At 39.6% G+C, this 19,235-nt stretch overlaps 1 protein-coding gene across 2 annotated transcripts; it reads right to left on the reverse strand.

The window, feature by feature from the left end:
• Positions 1-367: 367 nt before the first annotated feature.
• foxp3b (forkhead box P3b) lies at positions 368-18,783 on the reverse strand. 2 transcript variants are annotated; one of them, XM_030055976.1, is made up of 14 exons: positions 18,753-18,783; positions 18,327-18,455; positions 10,243-10,412; positions 9,219-9,284; positions 7,351-7,432; positions 6,296-6,464; positions 5,857-5,949; positions 5,460-5,547; positions 4,411-4,485; positions 3,731-3,881; positions 2,001-2,077; positions 1,678-1,779; positions 1,024-1,145; positions 368-876 (listed from the first exon to the last, which is right to left on the reverse strand). In XM_030055976.1, exons 3-14 carry the CDS (start codon positions 10,408-10,410, stop codon positions 819-821), a joined length of 1,251 nt encoding a protein of 416 aa, XP_029911836.1. In that variant the 5' UTR covers positions 10,411-10,412; positions 18,327-18,455; positions 18,753-18,783; the 3' UTR covers positions 368-818. The 2 variants fall into 2 exon arrangements, with proteins under 2 accessions (XP_029911836.1, XP_029911835.1); XM_030055975.1 differs by having other exon boundaries at positions 3,731-3,884.
• Positions 18,784-19,235: the final 452 nt, after the last annotated feature.

The raw sequence follows: 19,235 nt of genomic DNA on the forward strand, positions 1-19,235 counted from the left end.
AGATATGGAATACCAAAAATGCAACATCAAACAAAAAACGGCAGCAGAAACATAATAAAAATTACCAGTTTTTGAAAAATGCTCATGTGTTTTAAGATGGAAACGTTTGTCTGAAGCCTTGGGCTAGTCAGAGAACAGAAAATACTTTCTGATTCTACCAGTGACACACTTTTAGTCCATTTTTGGGGGAAGAGAGTCTGTCAGGATCAAAGTGGTGAGAGCCAAACACAAGAAGCTGCAGGCACAGAGGAGCTACCAAAGTTTAGGAGAGCGTTTCTCTACAAGAGCAACCAGGTGGGATTAGGGCATTTTCCCTGCAGAGACAGAAAAAAAACAAACAAACAAGTAACATGTTGGGCAAGCAGCGTTTATTTCCACCTCACTTATTGAATGAAAGGCACTTATCTTATATAGTATTAATAAGATGAGACTTTTTACATCTGTAAAACCAGACATATGCAGCCTATGACTACGGAGAAAAAAAAAAAAAAAGTAAAAATAAAATTCAAGGTTAACTACATTTATTTTCTTAAAATTGTCCTGGCATTAAACATCCTTGTGTACAATCATTTTAGAAAAGTATTTGTACAAAATGTCTTTAGCCGCAATGCTGCCATTTCTTACAATGCATGTGAAATTAATACAGAACAAATTCATTGAAATCACACATTCTCCACTGATTGTTCAGTGCTTCGATACAATATAGTATATCCCTCTGCGTCTGACTGGATAAAATCAACAGTGATGCTTTATCGCTCTCTGCTGGAAATAAAGCAACACTCAGATGATACCAGCTCCTTGCTGTAGCCTGTTGGTCTTCATGACTCCTCCGGACAGAAATGGGAGTAGGATGTCAGCCATTTCACAGGACAATCCCTGAAAACACACAAACTATACAGTGACAGGCTTCACTTCCCCTTTATTTCCCTTTATTCCCCTTAATTTCCCCTAAAAGACTGATGTGACAGAGAATAAAAGGCAAGATTTGCACGTATGTTTTCTTTCTTCTAAAAATAAATGTACCTGTGAAACTTCTGTCCTTTCCTCCTCTGGTACTCTGTCTCGTCCACCGTCCACACGGCTCCCTTCCCTCCCTCCACTCGTACAAAACACTTGTGCAGGCTGAGATTGTGGCGCACAGCATTCTGGGTATGACAGGAAACTTGCATTAGCAGAGCAGTGGAAAGACTAGTGAAATATTTCACTCATGTAATGATTAATTTAGTCTTGCTCTCGGCATGTTCATGTGTATTTCCCTGAGACTCAGGAGGATTATGGCCAACAGTAAATTCATACAGTGGATGTGTTTTATGTTATGTGGATATTATCTTGGAAAAAACAACAATCAAAAAAGGAGTGGCAGGTCTTTTAATAGTGCTATGTGTAGCACAATGCATTCCCCAAAATGAACACCCCCAGTTCGACTAGTGGAATGGCAATAAAGTTGTGGATTACTTGCAACATAAAAACAGTTCTGATTTGTGCTGTAAAATAGACTCACTGTGTCATAAAACAATTCAAAGGCTGATGTTTTTGTAAGTGCAACAGATAATAATAGCTCTTATATTTTAAAATACATTTGTGCCACAAACTGATACCACTCATGGCCCAAAAGCTTTGTAGTGGAAACTAGTTTTGGCAGGCATCAGAATGAATGTGTGTATGTGTGAGCCAAACCTTCCAGGTTGCGGTGTTGTATCGGAAGTAGAAGAACATGGTGGTGAACCAGTTATAGATCTCGTTCAGAGTGCGCTGCTTGTCTGGGGACTCCAGTATGGACTGCGTGCATGGTGGGAATATAATCACAGTCAAACATCATGTGAAAACAAGGTATGAAGAAGTGGCAAAAAAGGTTAAATGTTTCAGCAGACTGACACATCAATGAAAATAGAATCTAAACCAGAATTCGCTGAGCCTTTGGTTGTGTGTAATTCTGCCCTTGTTCTGTGTGAAAAAGTGAAAAAAATCAGACACTGGTCCTCCTTTGAAAGACTACTCACCCATCTTATCAGGTAGGCGTAGGTGTAAGGAGGCCTGATGTTGTGGTTCTTGTAACACTCGATACTGGGGACCAGATCTGTGAAGCAGCCAAACAAAGCAACGTGACTGTTTTTCAATGGAAATTCAGCTAAAATTAAGTTTAACTTTGGTAGAGTGTTGGGTTGTCTAGCTCAGCGATGCAAACAAGTAAGGGGGTAAAAAAAAAAGGTGAGATCATTGCATGGATAGAGAAAACCTGCCACAACTGAGCTAAGTATTTGGACCAGCTCCAGTTCTAAGCCAGTGCCTTTGTCAACAGCACTGATAGGAGAATTAACATAACATACATAGGTATGTGTGTATATATGTGTAAGTATGTATATATTTCTGTATAGGTATGTATGTATGTATGTATATGTATGCATATGCGTATGTGTGTATATATACATATATATAGTAGAAATTGCGCATTATATGGGATTTGTTTAGTACTTAGGCTGTATAATTATATGTATTTACATGTACAGTTGTATTGAATTATATAGAATCCAGTTACATCAATTATGATGAATAGTTAGAAAGGGGTAGGTATAAAAAAGTGTATACTTCTTCCTACTCCTTTTTCAAACAGGATACACTATGTTGCTTATCTGTTTCTCTTTTTGTTGTCCTTTTTTATTTTTTGTATTTATATATGGAAAACGTACACACACACACACACACACACACACACATATATATATATAGATATTAAATACATATTTTTTTTGTTGTATACTTGTTTGAAAATAAAATTCTTCATTCATTCATTCATACTAGGGCTGCACGATTATGGCCAAAATGATAATCCCACACAAACACAGGGAGAACATGCAAATTCCACACAGAAAGGAGCTACAACATCGAGGATTCAAACCCAGGAGGTTCTTGCTGTGCAGTAACAGTACCAACCACTGAGCCACCATGTTGTTACTTTTAAGTATATTTGGATCTGTCTGAAAACTAATTGCAACAGCCATTATGGGGGAAAACAACCCTACATGAAACACATAAAAGGAATCAATAGATGTGGGAGCTGAATACAACAGTAAGACAAAAATAAGAAGATAACCACAAGATTTTAAAACGTATGCACACAGGCAGCCTGTTGTACCAGTATGGCCAATTACTAGCCATGCCCTAAGAATGGAGACGTTTACATATGGATCACCTGAAGTTCAATCAGACCATGAGCACCTTGACAATAATGTGTCCAATCTGAAAACAGCACGCATCCTGATGAGACTACAAGGCTGTGAAGTTCAACTTTGATCCTGCTTTGGGAGGCACTGACTACAGGCTGACACACTGAGCTGGGCAAACTGCAACTAGGCCAAGAGAATAGACATGCTGCATTACCTGCCTTTTATACTGGCATAATCCACTTTGTTCGGGTTCGTTTTTGTGCTAATGGTGTTATTTTGGGAGCTGTTTTGCTGTGCTAAGGAGGTGAAAGGAAAGTCAGACATACAGCATTGTGTATTAGCAACGAGGAGCACTGAGGATATTTCACCACCACGTGGCCTCATATCATAACCAGGAAAATATCCAATCCAACACTACACCAAAGTTCAGTTTTTCTGTAACAAAGGCAACACCATCACCAAAACAGCAAACCAACACAATGAGGAATATGTAGTCAGTCGGCAGACAGGCGGCTTTCTGCTAAGCTATATGAATACTGCAGTGTGATGGTGGAGAGCTGTGTTACCTGGCAGAAGGTGGGCAGTGCCAGCGGCCCAGTAGCCATGCTGAGCAAACTCCTCTGGATGTTTTGCAGCCCAGCGTGACACTCCATCCCCATCTGCTGCCTGAGGCTGGGGCAGGAGGAGAGGCAGGCTGTGGGGCCAGTCTGACGCTGTCTTCTGTAGGGATGGATGGAGGAGGACATGACATGAAGCACTGATTTTCATTCCAAAAAAAAAAAAAAAAAAAAAAAAAAAGCAGTCCAGATTATTCTAGGCTATGTCTTCAGAGGAGTAGGCAAGATTTTCATGTAAAAATCTACTTTCCTTATCACCTTAAAACATAAAATGGGGTTACTGCACTAACTGAGATGCTGTGTATTCACCAGCTTTGTTCATGAAATTCTGGTGTCACGTGTGGTCACAGGTGGGAAATCTCCACATAGGAAGTGAGGAACTGGAACTTAACGCTGAAATACAAACTGTCTCCTAAACATCAGTGAGCAAGTGCTCCAGCCTTCATCCATTCTGCAGCTGAAGTTCAAAAGTTTTCAGAGTCACTTCTCGCTGTTATTTGGTGCAACCATTGTGCAAAGTTTCATAGTGCATGTTTAGTGTCTGCAGCTTCCTACACAAGGTCAAATACTGTACTTCTCCAGGCAAAACAAGTTTGAGACACAGGAGGAAAGGATCAGAGGCAACATACCAAATAAGTGTATTTGTGTTCAGAGAGGTGGAGATGAAGTTGCATTGCGAAGAGTTTCTGTTTCTCCAGAATGAGCTAAAAAAAAAAAAAAAAAAAAAAAAGAGAATGTCCATTAAAGGTTTGATCTTACATAAAATACATGATAAATGAGTGATTTCAGGATTTTTTTCTCTCTCAGACCAATGCAGGATAAATGCAATGACACAAGGAAAACTTTAAAATGATCTCTTTCGTATCATGAACTAATCCTGAATTGAATATCCAGGCACATCAATTTTAATCCCAGGCCTCATAGAGAATGGATGTAATTTTGTTGAAATGGAGTTGATTGGCAACTTTGAAAAACAGCAGAAAAAAAAGACACAAAAAAGTCCCTCTCAAAATCTCAAACTCTGTGCAGTGTAATCAACGTCTTGACTCAGTATGTTTCAAACAAATATATTTCAACAAAAACAGTGTGAAATAAACCACAGAAAATTTTTAAGATCTGCCTCGGCTTGTTCATTGGCCACAAGTTCCTCTCAGTCATTGGCTTCACTGACGTTTCAGGGAATAAATTTACTGAAACGTCAGTGTAGCCAATGCGTGAGCAGGACTTGGTGAATGAGTAAAACTTTTTTGACAATCATTCAAGAGAAATCAGGATGAATAAATAATAATAATAATAATAATAATAAAAAAGTAGGGTTTTTGAGTGACATATTCCTTTATCAAAACAAGAAGTTTTTAAGTTGGGGTAGGTTAAAAGACAATAAGTACTGTAGTTGCTAATAAGCAAGCGTATGTTTTACCACATATTTGCCTTACTCATTTTTCTTCCATCCAAACTTGGTCATCTAGCAACATCTTCATACTACTTTAAACTCTGCTGTGCTGCCACTTCTCTTCATATTTGCAATTAAGGTTGGGATTTGTTTAATGACTGGAAGAGGGCCTTACAAATCATTATTTGGTTTGTGGAAAGTGGTGTACATCCTGTTTTTTTGACAAAATAATTTTGCTAGAGCATGCATGTTCTGGTGGACCGTAACATTTTGACAAGAACCCACCTGACTCTCCAGATACTGAACCATGTCCTGCTGGACCCTCCACTGAGCGATGCTTCTTTCACCATGACTGTGCTCAGAATGGAGATGTCTGGAAGACAAACAGCAGATCAGTGCACAGGGTAACAGAAGAATTACAGGAGTCCTGATGGCAAAAACAGTAACTTCAGTAACTTCTTTTAGACTTTCAGAGAGGCAATCAGCTCATATATATTCAAGGCATGTGAATGCTTGTTATTTAGAGACACGCCTGGCATATTATGGCAAGACATTATTGACTTACAGTAGTAACAGAGTACTGATTATAATTTAGAGAAGATGATCAGTAATCTGTAACTGACAGTTTGACACTTCCTACTAAAGCCAAGAGGATGAATGGATTATTCAGCAATCTGCTTACTTCAGAAAACTGGAAAAATCTTCAGATGCTGCATTACAACCAGGCCAGCGGCACAGTCCCCTTGCAAATAGGACACTAGCGCTCCCTTGGCTCCTGGAGGACACGGGAATTGTCAGTGATCTCAAGTGCCAGTGATTTTAGTGAAACTGCCTCAAACTGTTGTGTGTGATATTCTATAGACACAATACAGCGCTTTACAGCGGCCCTACTGCAGTTAGCGAAGGAGAACAGCCACCATACTGTAAACACACACATATTCACACACACACACACACACACACACACACACATACACACTGAGCTATGGTGTGACATAATATCTGCCAAACCATTAATTATACAGCACACTGAGCTAATCATCACAATAATGGCTTGCTGTCTTAGAATGTGCTGATTCCTTTCCATAGTTTATCATGCAGCGTAAATGGGAGTCAGTCACCCGTTGTGAAGCCTGGCCTCCATGGAGCTCTGCTTTGGGCTGTCTTCCCTCAAAGGGAGGGAGTGCTGCAGCTGCCTGGGAGAGGAGCCTGAGGATGGGGAAGGCGACAGGGGCCGGTGGCCTGTGGCCGCCTCTGCCTTGCACACAGAGGCTTGAGATACACCATTCTCTGCAAGAGAAGAAAAGAAAGCAGCAATGAAGGTTTTTTTTTTTTTTTTTTTTTTTTTTTTTTGGATTTTTTGTTTTGTCCTAAATAATTGGACTTGTATCAGTGTAGTGCTACTAATACCTGCTCTGCCTCCACAGATGCTGTGATGCACTAACAGGTTGAGGATGGTTTTAAAATCCTCTTTAGAGCCATAAAGGCAAATGCCTCGAACGCCACTAATAACATGCAGCTTTTGACATGCCGATTCAATCAATCCAAATCAACTGAGGAAAAACTATATAGTGCTAAATCCATTTGAAATGAGCATTTGCCATTTGGTCATACAGGCAAGTAGTTGCATTAATTAGGGCTGAACAATACAGTAAAAAAAATCATCCTGTGATTGATTTTGACATTGCAACTGCAATGTGATTCACGATTTTATTGGGATTGATCATTTTTGCATTAAAATTTTTACTATCATTGAAAAAGCTATTAAAATGATGATGATGAGTCTTGCTTACATCTTACATTTACAAAATATATTATTTTTAGGCCAGGGCTTATCATTTACAACAGTGTTACACCTGCGATTTGGATATTGCACTTAGTCATATTGCAATTTCGAATATATTTTGATTAATTGTTTTTCAGGTGTAGTAGTAGTAGAGGGCCAACAACATGGTTTATTGTGGCACAGTCACTTAAATGTGGAAACAAATCCACTTTATCTGACCACTCATTACCAATAACTATTTTAGTGAATGAACCTTCACTCACACTGCAGCAGCCTTTTTCATGTATCTTGGTGGCAGATTTAATTATGGCTCATTCCTATAATAGAATCATAAAATTCATAAAATAAAATTGATTGGTGTGCAGTGAGGGACAGTTGATGTCTGCATACCATGGTGTCGTCTTGAAGTTGTCTGACGCAGCACCGACGGTCTGAACTGCTTCTGCCCTCTGCTCTCCACATCAGCCCAGTACTGTCGAGAAAAAAAATTAGATATATTCTATCGCCAAGTCATCCAAAATGAGTTCCGTTCATAAATAACATAAATACTATTCACACACACTGACAATGTCATTTATTATACTGATCAATAAATACACACTACTGAGGGCTAAATCCACATGCATGTTTGAAGTCACATTGTTACTGTTTTCAGGGACTGGGTCATTTTATATCGTATTGAACAGAATTCTAGGTAGTTTTTCTTTTGTCATTTTCTAGCAAATATTTATTAAAAAGTAGTGCAACTTTCTGGCATTGTTTTTTTCTGGTTTCTGGTGTAGCCAGAAATGAGCCGGAAACCATTTTCAATTCTGTTTCTTTTAAAAAGTCCAACGTTTCTCCATGCAATATACAAACCTTGATACTTTTCAAGTAGGTTTGTCTGCATAGTCACATTAGAACGTGACACCCCCCCTGAGATAAACGGATTAGAAATGCTTAACAATGGTTGCAGTTTGGTTAGGCTTAGGCACCAAATCTGCTTGGTTAAGGTTAGGAAAAGTTTGTATAGGGTTTGGGTTAAACTACTTTGTTATCATAGTTAAAGGCAGGATTTGTCAGGTGCGATTTGTAAACACAGCAGTCAAAGTTGGCCCCTCTTCCTGGCTAAGTGGACCACCAGTGGCAAGTTTTCATTTCCTAGGATGGCGACGGAATGAAGCCAACCCCAGATTCGCTAGATTTCCTTTATTCTGCAGTCAGCGTCCACGATTTTCGTAGTTTTCTACTGCAGCCGATCGTTCTGGCAGTGTGTGATGTTACTGGCTGGGAGCACACCCACTGCCCGAAGGCTGACGCCCAGAAGAGTCCCAAGCTCAGCAAAACAACAAAATCCAGGCAGAGGCAGAGGGTTGTGTGATGTGATGAAAGAGACGGATAATATTTGTATGTGTCCATGCATTGCTTTTTTAGGAAAATCCGACTTATTCTACCTGTAAGGTTAGGAGAAGGTCATGCTTTGGGTTTGAAAACCTTGGAAGTGAGCCGCGTGATAATCCGGTTTACCAACCCCTCCACCACTGCAACCACAGCTCCACCAGTCTACTTGTATGGTTGTGAATGTGGTTAACATGCATAATCATCATACCAGTCCATGAGGTTATCTCAGGCGGTGTGTTGTGTTGTGAGGTGGGTCTGTGATGTTGTCCTGCCAGTACACAGTTAGACCCCTCTCATAGTTTTTGCAGGTGTTTCAGGTCCAGACAACATTTCTGCCAATGCGTTTCCCTCCTTCCGCTCCCCACACGGACCGTTTACCACTCCACCACATAAAACCGCTCGGACTAGAGCGGAAACGGAACTGGAAACCAGAAGGCTTCCGCTAGCAAAAACTTGTCCCTCGCCTACAGATTCTATAAATGTAGAGAATGTTTGTTTACAGAAATTAGTCATGCACATATTTCTACTGCCAACGACCCAGGTGTTGCATAGTCCTCTTATATCTATTAATCAGTTCACACACACACACACACCCACACACACATACACACACACATTTTTGTGTGTGCTGTACTTTTTCTGGATTTTGCTTTTATTATCCTTGTTTGCACCTGTATTTTTATCCTGTGTTTTCTGTAAATAAGTTATAACCCGTCTTGCTGAAAGTGCTGTAAAGATAAATTTAACTTGACTGATAAGAATGCAAAATATAGGAGGTTCCAAAACTGGGTTGAAACACCAAGATATTTTATTTATTTATTTATTTAGTTAGATAGTCAGTTAGTTAATAGTGGCTGCAAACAGCCGCACTGTCCTACCTGCTGTACAAGACTTTGCTGGGCGATTGAAGCCACCAAGGTGCTGCCAGCCACAAGGGGGATTATCTGTAAATGTACAACATTATTAAGGATTATTTAAGACTTTTACACGGAGATCTCAGCAGTTGAGTCCAAGTCGATATGTCTGCACACTGAGGAAACAGTATGACTTTGCATTACAGCTTCAGTTTCATATGCATCATCAGCATACAGAGGGGACAAGAATTTTTGCTTTTTTCTGTTTTGTTTTTTTACAATACTGGAAATATCTGTGCCACAAATGTCAGGAACAGGAAGAAAAAAATGAGTTGGTCAAATCTGTGATTTAGTCATATTTCTGTTTATTAGCAATAACACAACCTGAACACACATACCGTAACCTCTGCATGATTTCTATGTAAATTCCCTGTCTGTCTAAATAGTGCAACGATAGATTCCATTCCATGTGTGCATCTTAATTAAATATGTCTGCATAATGCTGTTTCCTGTTCATGTGTCAAGCCGACAGATTAGAAAAGGTCTCCCTTGTGATTTCCATCAAAAGGAAACACTGCTTTAACCCTTTGGCGCATAGCAGTCACTACAGTGGACAGCTGTTTAAAAGTCATTTTCTCCTAAATGCAATGGTTTCTATGGTGGAATTGCATATCAGCTGTTAGAATGCTCTGTGCTGCTCCCCCCCCATTGAGGTTTATGCAGAGACTGTCAGTTCTTGTTGCTGAAAACATATTAATACTGCTATCATGACATGGTAATACCAGTCCTGCATCCTTAAAGGAGTATGGAGACTCACAAAGGTGTTCATGCCCTTAGAAGAGTAAAAACACATAAGAAAAAAATCTTGACTCAGACTTTCATGATTCATGCATCAAAGGGTTAAAAATATGAAACATTCATATTGTCAAAAGTGCATTTTATCTGTGTTTGGGAAGCTGGATGCTCCAACCTGATTTCATATCATGAAAAGCTTTTTTTCAATTTACAGTTTTCCACCAGTGCTGGATGGATGGCAGCGGGTCCATACCTGGCTTCCAGAGGCGGACTGCGACACCGAGTCCACGGGCGGAGGAGAGGGAGAGGCAGGAGGAGCAGGAGGAGGACACAGCTCTCCTGGCTGCTTGCCCTTTTCATGCTGCGGTTTGACTTGGGGCTGTTTGCCACACTGCAAACTCTCAACGGCAGTTTCTGGCATCCCTGCGGAAACAGAGAATATTTAATTATGTTAAATTGTTAAACTATTAGTTCTTTCTTTGGGTCTTGTATCTTAATTTCTTCTCAGTTGCTCTCTCTGATGCACTGACACACATCACATGTCTTTTCACTGGAACTGTTGTTGATGTTAATTTGTTCTTTTGCATGAGTTTGCAGGTTTTCTGCTTCATGCATATACATAGCAACAGGACCAGACGAATAACTGACTGTGACTAGGGATGGGATTTATCCAAATGACATTACGATTTGACAAGGCCTGCCCCTGCCTGTGAATGGCTGAAATATAACCTTCTAGTACTCCCAGAAAGTCTTAAACTCTCAGGTCCCCAAAGCCAAAAAACAAAGCTATTCTAATAAAAAACATTTCAGCCATTTTAGCAAAAAGTTAATGAGGCATAGCGTCTAGGCTGGCATGCCACCATGTCAACTTTAGAGGATTAAAAGCATAAAAACGAACATTTTATGAGACAGCGGGCTTTATCAGCAGCCCGCTGTAGACACCTAGAAGCCCGTCTCACATCCGTCCAAGTCAGCCGGCCCACAACTCAACTTCTTGCTGAAAAGATAAAGTCAAAACTTGTTTTTTTTAAGTTATGGGCTCAGTGGCTAATTTGAGTTCTTCATGTGAGTCCCAACATGCCAGTTTTTAAAATAACAACCATTCAGAGAATCTGCCTCGGGGTAGTTTGAGGCTGCGTTTGCTCAGTGATTGATGGGTCACCTGTGATTCGCTCCATCGTGGCTTCCTCAGCCTCATTCTGGCGGCTCCGGCTTCAGAAAGTGACAACATGGTCTCCTGACCCCAGAACAAACTGAAGCCTCTTTTTGGTATTTTTGCTTAATGAGACAGGGAAGACCAGGCCATGCAGGAGTATTCCTGGACTGGAATAGGACCGAGGCCACTGTGGCTTAGACTTAGTCTCAGTAGAATTTAGTCCATGCTCTGCCAGGTGAGCCACCAGGGAATTTCATCTGCTATTACAGTTAATAATGTATAAAAAATTTCAGCTACAGAACCAGTGAACTGTGTATTAATACTGCAAACTATTTTTAAGGCATATCGCCGAAATCTTACCAACTAGTTTAAGCTTTAATTATCAGGTACAACATGACGTTTTTTGTTGTTTTTTATAGACTAGATTCAGTGAGGAGATGGATATTCCACTTTCCAGTAACAAACTGACAAATGGACAAATTGCAAGATGCACTTTTTAATTTGAAACTGGTTCTGAATGCAAGCACGACTAAATACATGCTATTCTCCACAGCCAGAGATATTGTGCACAACAGTTTGCATGTTCACAGTGTTCAGAGGGTCTCGGCGTGTAAATATCTTGGTATCAGGCTGGATCAAAAAGTTCTGCTTGAATGTCACATTTCACATTTTACAGCACACATCAAGACTTCATTGTAATTGTACCTATAGATCAATTCAAAACTCTGATTACAAACTATTCTGTTTTTAACTGTGTTCTGTTGTTGTTGTTTGCTTTCTCACCGGTTATTTTTTGGTGTGTTTTTATTCTGTTTTTCATTTGCACGCTAGACATCATTGAAAATGAGAGCATCAACAATCATTCAGTGATCGTTGACATTTAAATAAAGGTTGGATGAATGAATGAAAGTTTCTTCACTGACTCAGCACTCTCATTTTGTGCAGTTTGCTCCCCACCAGTAACTGGTCTATCAGTGATGACATGAACTGTGCGCATTCAACCATCAAATGCTGTGCTTACTGACAAAAAATGTAGAACAAGCATGTAATTTCATGGTTGAATCTGCATGGCTGACTCACTGTGCTCTATGTTTTTGTCAGCTGAGTCTAAAGGGTTCTCACTTCAATTGATTTATTGAAACCTCAGTCATCAAGGACCTCCAATATGTCCACCAGAAGGCTGCCAAATTTCTTAAAAAGCCTTTAAACAGTAGAGAAATGGTGGCACTGCAGCAAGACACTTCTCATGACTATAATTTATAGTTTATGGAATAGAATAGACCAGACTAGACTAGAATGACTTTTACTGTGTATAAACGTTTCAGCCTTAAACATTAAAACCAGTCCCAACATCACGTTCCACAGCCTTCAGTGCTGTTGCCTTAATTTTTTTTGTTTTTGTTTTTCTCAAGAAAAGATTGTGAAAAGGAGCAATGTAAAGGTTGCAACACAAGTGAAGTGCAGCACAGTGTTCCTGTGGTTGCTTTTAAGTCAGCCAAACAAAGAGGAGACTAAAAGACAGGCTGGCTGAGGAGAAGTGAGACAGTAGAGCCACATATGAAATCCACCCTCTGGTCGTGCGTTATAAAGCAATGCAACATGGATTCAGTGCAGTTTAAAGCGAGTGCCTGGAGGCTTTAAAAGGGGGCAAAGACATAAACATCGCTGCCAGAGAAAAACTTTTTGGATTGCAAAACTAGGCTCTGATGTATTTTTCAGTCTGAATTAGAATAAACTCCTTTTATGTAATGATCGCTGAAATGGCCAAAGTAAATCATATAAATATTTTACGTTTTGTACTGGAAGTGAAATATAAACTTTGAAGATCAATATGGTGAGCAAACTAATTATTTGTCCACACTCAAACATTTGAGAAGGTGCACCAGTAAGTTTATTTATTTATTTATATCTCCATTATTTAGCCAGGAAGCTCCCACTGAGATACAAGATCTCTTTTTCCAGAGAGCTCTGGAGAGGCACTAAAATAAAGGTTTTTAGTTTTTTTGTTTGTTTGTTTTTGTTTTTTTTCTGAGAGGAGAGTGCTGTGGATTTGGTTTTGTTCATTGGTGTTTAGTTAAGCACCCACCCTAACACTTATCAAAGTATAGCATCTTTAAGCCTAACCTGGAATGAACAATACCCTTTGTGCTGGATTGTTCTTGAAGCCAGCAGTAAACATCAAGCCTCCAATTCCTTTACTGAAGGAAAAATCGCCGTCTGACAGACAGGCTGTGGTTGTGCACAGGTGCACTGACACATACACACACACACATACGCACACACACACAGACACACACTGATAAGATCGGCCCAACAGTCTACAGAGTGAGTAGGAGAGTGTGCTGCTCTACTTTCATGCAGCCTAGCACCCGGTGTTTTGTGTCCTGTAACCACTACAATGCATGTTTGCCAAAGATGCAAAACATGGTGTTTCCTAATCTGATAAAATGTCTCCTGGAATGAGCAGTCTGTATTTTTGGATATCGTGTCACCATTGTTTTCCAGCTAGTTCGTCAAGTGAAACGTGTAGTTTCACTTGATTTTACCGGCTCCTCCTGAATGCTCTCATCAAAGGGCTCTGCTGTTTAAGGTGAACAAAATCTTAGTTTAATTTATGGAGCTTTGATGACACATTGTTTGTCATAATGGTGTGAAAGTCTTAAACAGGAAAGCTTATTAATGCATGCGACTAGTCACGCAGCACTGAAACCAATGATGTATACTCTTAGAATATTTGAAAAAAAAAAAAAAAAAAAGCTTCTTGAGTAAAATGTAGCTGCGAAGATGTTTCTTTCAGCTATCTCCTCACCAGATCTGCGATTTCTTCAAGGCAGTGGGGAAGCGTGCATCTAGACCAAACCAAAACAGCGACCACCGCGCATGTTATGCAAATGTACACCCACAGAAACAGGAATTCAGAAGAAAGTGAGAGCGCTGTACCATTTTTTTGCTTTTCGCTTTGATCTTTACGGCGTTACGGCTTATCTTCTTCACTTCAGTCTCATCACCTGTGAAGAATCCCATCAAAATCAGAGTGTTTGCTTGAACAAAGTTCTGAAAAGCCCTGGCCGCCGTCTATTAGCGTGTAAGAGTGAGAATATGACTCAGTCGTGCATGGTGCATGGCGCTTCAGCCGAGGAAAAATCTCAGGCCACGCTATGTCTCCCCGACGGAGGAGACTTCAAAGATGGAGACCTACACTATTTAAACGAGAAGGCATTTTTAAGAGTCCACAAATGTGTCACAAAAAGTATTTCCTGTTTGGATATTGCATTCAGCCACATTACAGTGTGGAAAGTTGCGAATGCTTCATACTGGTACTACATGTGCATTTTTATTACTCATAACTCCCACCTCATATCCCAGTTACATTGACTTACTTTGAAATCATTGTGTGTAGGAGATTTTTTTTTTCTATGCATCTATGATGCGACCGTGGGCTCAAGAAAAAAACACTTGCAACGTAAATGTAACCCATGTAACCTTTCAAAGAGGAAATATTTCCAAATGGGGATACTTTATATTTTATTTCACCATTCTGACGTGTTGGTCTGGCCTCGTCTAGACTGAGTCATATTCTTCATTAGGTAATTATTCTCTATAGATTAACTATTCTTATTATTCTTATAGATAAACTGCTTTTAAGAAATCATTTAAAGAGATCATTTAGGCTATATCAAAAGAAAAAGTCTCAACTGAGGAGCCATCTTTTTCTTTAGATTAATCACTTGAGAATTTAACAAATTCTATATATAATACATATTCGCATTGATTCATGTTTTCTAACTCGGGAAGGATTGTTTACAGTACAGGAAATGTTGAGGACAGACAAAGGCATTTGGAAAGCAAAATTTAACCGGATAACTGTAAAATAACTAATAAAATAACTATAATAAATAACTCACGCTCACTGCCCTCCAGAACCTACAGAATCTGGAACATTTACCAGCAATTAATAGGAGTGCAGTGTCCATAGCCAATAGCACTTTCTGTTATTTGGTTTTTTAAACTTGAAAGTGTTCCTTCCAAGTTGCTCTTGGCCAATATGCAAACTGGTGGTGCGAAATGACAGGAAGAGCTAACTGTTACAATTTTGAGGACTTCAACACCCAGAAATCACGCAAAATGACTTCAGTAAGCTGCCAGAGCCCCCTCTCTACAGAGTTCCTCTACAGACCCCAGCCGGTCTGTAGAGGAACCTAAAGTGAGAGCGAGGCAAAAGAGGTGAGAGCAGTGGTGAGAGCAGCTTTCTGTGGATTTCACTCTTAAAGCCCAGTTCCAGTGTAAAGCCAGGGTTTGCCCAGTTCCTGCATTCCCATGAAGTCAGCACTGGAGATCCTTTTTCACCATATTACTATTTCTCACTCGGCTCAGTTGTTTTTCAAAGTAAATACACTGAAATAAGAATTTTGAGGCACCAATTAGCCATAACTGCAACTTAACTTACATTTAATTTGACAAACCCTAACCCTAACCCTTACCCTAACAGGAGCATCTTGCTTTGGTTTGTCTGCTGACCTGAATTGTGATTCACTGACGGTGAGTCCTAAATATAAATGCAGAGATCCTTAGTTATTCACAGCAAGTTTGTTTTGGAGCTAGATAGAAATCATATTCAGAAGCCTTCAGAAGTTAGTCTGCAGTGGTGGAAAACAGTGAGGAGAAGCAGGAAATGAGCAAAAAGTGCAGTAAAACTGGAATAAATTGGGCCAGTCAGGGTGAATCTATGGTGGAGAAGACAGTCAGTGATTTAGCACCTGTACAGCACCTTATTGTAAACACACAGGTTGTTCAAAGTGCTTTACAGGAAAAACATAAGGGAAAAGAAAATTTAAAAAATGTAAAAATGAAAGTATCAAATAAGATAAACAAAAGTAGAGGCAATTTAATCCTATAAGACAGCAGGAATTGTGCGTAATATAGTGCACCATCAGTGCACTGACCTTTACCTGGTGCTGTTATCTGGGTATTTAGATCATATCCAAGTGAGACTGATGCCCTAAACAGGCCACACTCCAGGGCTGATGGCTCACCATCGGAGAGAGTGTAATAATAAATGTAACTTACACTTAAAGGTGATGGAGACATATGAGTCATAGTTATAAGTAGAGGCAGTAAGTGTGTGTACAGTGTACTGAGTGTGGGCAGTGTGTTTATTCTGACATTTCCCCTGACCTGTATAACAGTGGTACACCTGCTGGCAGTTAAAAATTCACTTTCAGGCGATGACACAACAGTCACTGTTTTCACAGCTAGAACCGACTGCGTATCCAACAGCATGCTCTGCATGGCCAGCACTTATTAGCCCAGCAAGTCCCATTTTTTATTTGTATAGAAACACTAAAACCTTCTGTATGAGTATTGAGTACTGTACTATGAGTACTGTATGTTACACCTAGAGGGCACTACAGCTCAGGTGCAAGTGCTCAATATGTCAATATGTAAGATGATATTTGGCTGAGGGATGATTTTCATCACTGACTGACAGACTGAGGAACAAATGCTCGTGCGAATTTCACAAGAAAAGAGTAAAACAACAGGCGCCCTCCGCTCACTTGTGCAATCTGTTACTCAGACTTCCTTTTCACGTTCGATTTATCACTTTATCTTTGTCACCTTTTTTCACTCAATCTGTAAATGAACTACACATGAAATTTAAAAAAAGATACAGGGTGGGGCTTTCACTGTACTTTAAAAAATAAAATAAAAAAAATAAGCTGTTATAAACCATCTCCCACAGTCTTCCCCACACTGGAAAATAGAGATATTACTCTTTAAGGGCTTTTGTAGTTGTCTAATTTTTACTGCGCAGATCAGTGGAGACATTAGACAGGAAAAGAAAAAAATCAGTTATCACACCTATTTTCATCAAAGTAAGTGTAGTTATTTCTGTGAAATCTAACAAGTGGAGCAGGAGCGCACAGCGAAGATGGTCCTGTCTTTTTAAAACAATGCCTTTCTAGCCAGCATCTTTCAGTTTTACATGACTCGAGGCAGCGGGCTGTTTGTTTTCAGGATGTCATGCTTTCACCTCTTCACAGTGGTCGCTGATAATATTGCTGATCTAGAAATGTATGTTTGTTCTACTGTAGCTGTGGATGAGAGCATCAGGTAAATGCCTTAACTGTACATACATGCGTCTTTTATTATTAGGAATTTGAATTTGAAGTATACTGCCAGGATTTCCTTTCCACGCTGACAGAACAGAATACTTTGCATAAAACCGAGACAAAACTCCAAAGTGCATCCACTTTGAAACTGCTCAGCAGCAAAACCACATTTCCAAACTGTAAGAGGCTGAGTACTGTTTGAGTAATGTCATTTTTAACCAGACAAAGTGAAATAATTCTGTTCAAAATAAGTCTGATTTTGCCTGTTAAGTATAGATACGTCCCCAAATTTCAAAACTTTGTGGTTTTGCTACAAGAAAACTATGTTATTATATCCAGAAAATACACAAATGTAACTTGTGGTTATGTAAATGAGTTTATGCGACTTTATATCCACTGCTGCTTCAGCATACTATTCTGTTTTAATATTGCCAATTTAATCAAGCACAATCTTCCTTGAACCCCCTTGCTGTTTTACAGGAATTGCCAGAGTAAAAATTCCCTCAAAACCTTTTGAAGCTTTTGAAATTTCTCCAAAACCTGTTAAAAAAGGAGCTTCCATATTCAGTGTGTGTACCGCCAGCAGGCACCTGTCACATGGCCTGCTGGCACTAAATTAAATTGAGACTGATTGCCATGTTATACGGTGAAAGGTGAAACACTTTTGTCTCCGTTTGACCAAGTTTGTTCGTATTAGTAAGATAGATGCTAAACATCATCACCCATCTCTCAAATTTGACCAAAAATGATGTTTTCTATGAGAAACGTCTTCCTCAGAGAGTGTGACCTCATCTACTCAAGAATTTTGTCTATTTACCCTGGAGGGCTTTGTGCCCCTGCCTTCACGCCTCATGTTTTTCATGATAAGCCGCTGAATTGAAAGTGACGGGACAGGCACAGTGTACGATATGGACTGAGAAGTCAAATGTTCAGTCTCAAAACGCACGCCACACTGTGCTCTCAGCAAACACCTTGTTCTGTGAAAGTCTTTTTCACTCCATTGTTGTAGCAAATCACTGAATGATGATCAGCGCTACGTTTTGGATGCAAGATAGTAAAATTTCTCCTTACCTGACAAACCTCTGCAGAGTCTATCTCGCTTTCTTCTCTCTTCCTGTTGTTAGACAGCTACAGGGAGACTCTTCACAATGATGAGGAGGGGGGATTTTTCCACAGGAAATCTACTTTGAGGCAGAACAACTGAAAGAGTAAGAAAAAATAATGACAAGACGGCTTGATTGTGTGCTATTTAGTCTTAAATGACAACAAACCAACAAACAAAAAAGGCAGTTGTGTTCTCCCAACCATATAATCTACGTTATTGGAAAAGTACATTTACAGTTTATAGTTATATAATTGGCTGCTTTACATAGTTTTTTTTTTTTTTTTTTTAATCTAAAATAAGCAGATGTCTTTATCTTAGTATAATTATAAAACTGCTGGTGGTCCTTAATGTTGTGTTCCCCATCAGAAGGAGGCCATCTGCCTGGTACTCACCTGAAGATGCAACTGCTTGTATGAGAGGAAGTGGAGGCGAATGTTCAACCTGCTAGATATCCAGTCACTTTTTATGCCTGGACAGACAAAGGTTAAGCCCATGACGAAGGAAAAAAAAAGTTGCAGCAATGAGGCTGCAGCGAAAACAAAAACTTGCAGATGATATGGCGGGCCGAACGGCGTTTTTGTTTCGAAGTAACTTGTTTTTGAACAGAGGGGAGCGGGGAGCCGGGACGCGCATTTTGCATGTAAAAGACATTAGAAATGCTTTTGTTTTGGCAACAGCTCAAGAAAAAAAATATTTTTCTCAACTTTTGCACACAAAAGACGAGCATCAGGACCTCCTTTTCCCAATTATTCTCATCACTCCAGTGAGAATATTTTTCTGGTAACAAGTTTAGTGAAGCTTTAACAAAGACACAGTAACCCCTTTAAAGTGTGTTTTTTTTTTTTTTTTTTTTTTTTAGTTTAATACATGTCTAT

Source organism: Myripristis murdjan, chromosome 7 (assembly GCF_902150065.1).
Source record: "Myripristis murdjan chromosome 7, fMyrMur1.1, whole genome shotgun sequence".
Lineage (NCBI taxonomy): Eukaryota > Metazoa > Chordata > Actinopteri > Holocentriformes > Holocentridae > Myripristis > Myripristis murdjan.

Bases quoted from the DNA above. Each gene is read 5' to 3' on its own strand.
- foxp3b (XM_030055975.1), bottom strand. From the start codon at position 10,410: ATGCCAGAAACTGCCGTTGAGAGTTTGCAGTGTGGCAAACAGCCCCAA. The intron at 4,486-5,459 runs GTGGGTTCTTGT...TTTTTTTTTTAG, and splicing joins TTCAGTATCTGGAGAGTCAG to CTCATTCTGGAGAAACAGAA. The intron at 2,078-3,730 runs GTAACACAGCTC...GCTGCTTCACAG, and splicing joins CACTGCCCACCTTCTGCCAG to ATCTGGTCCCCAGTATCGAG.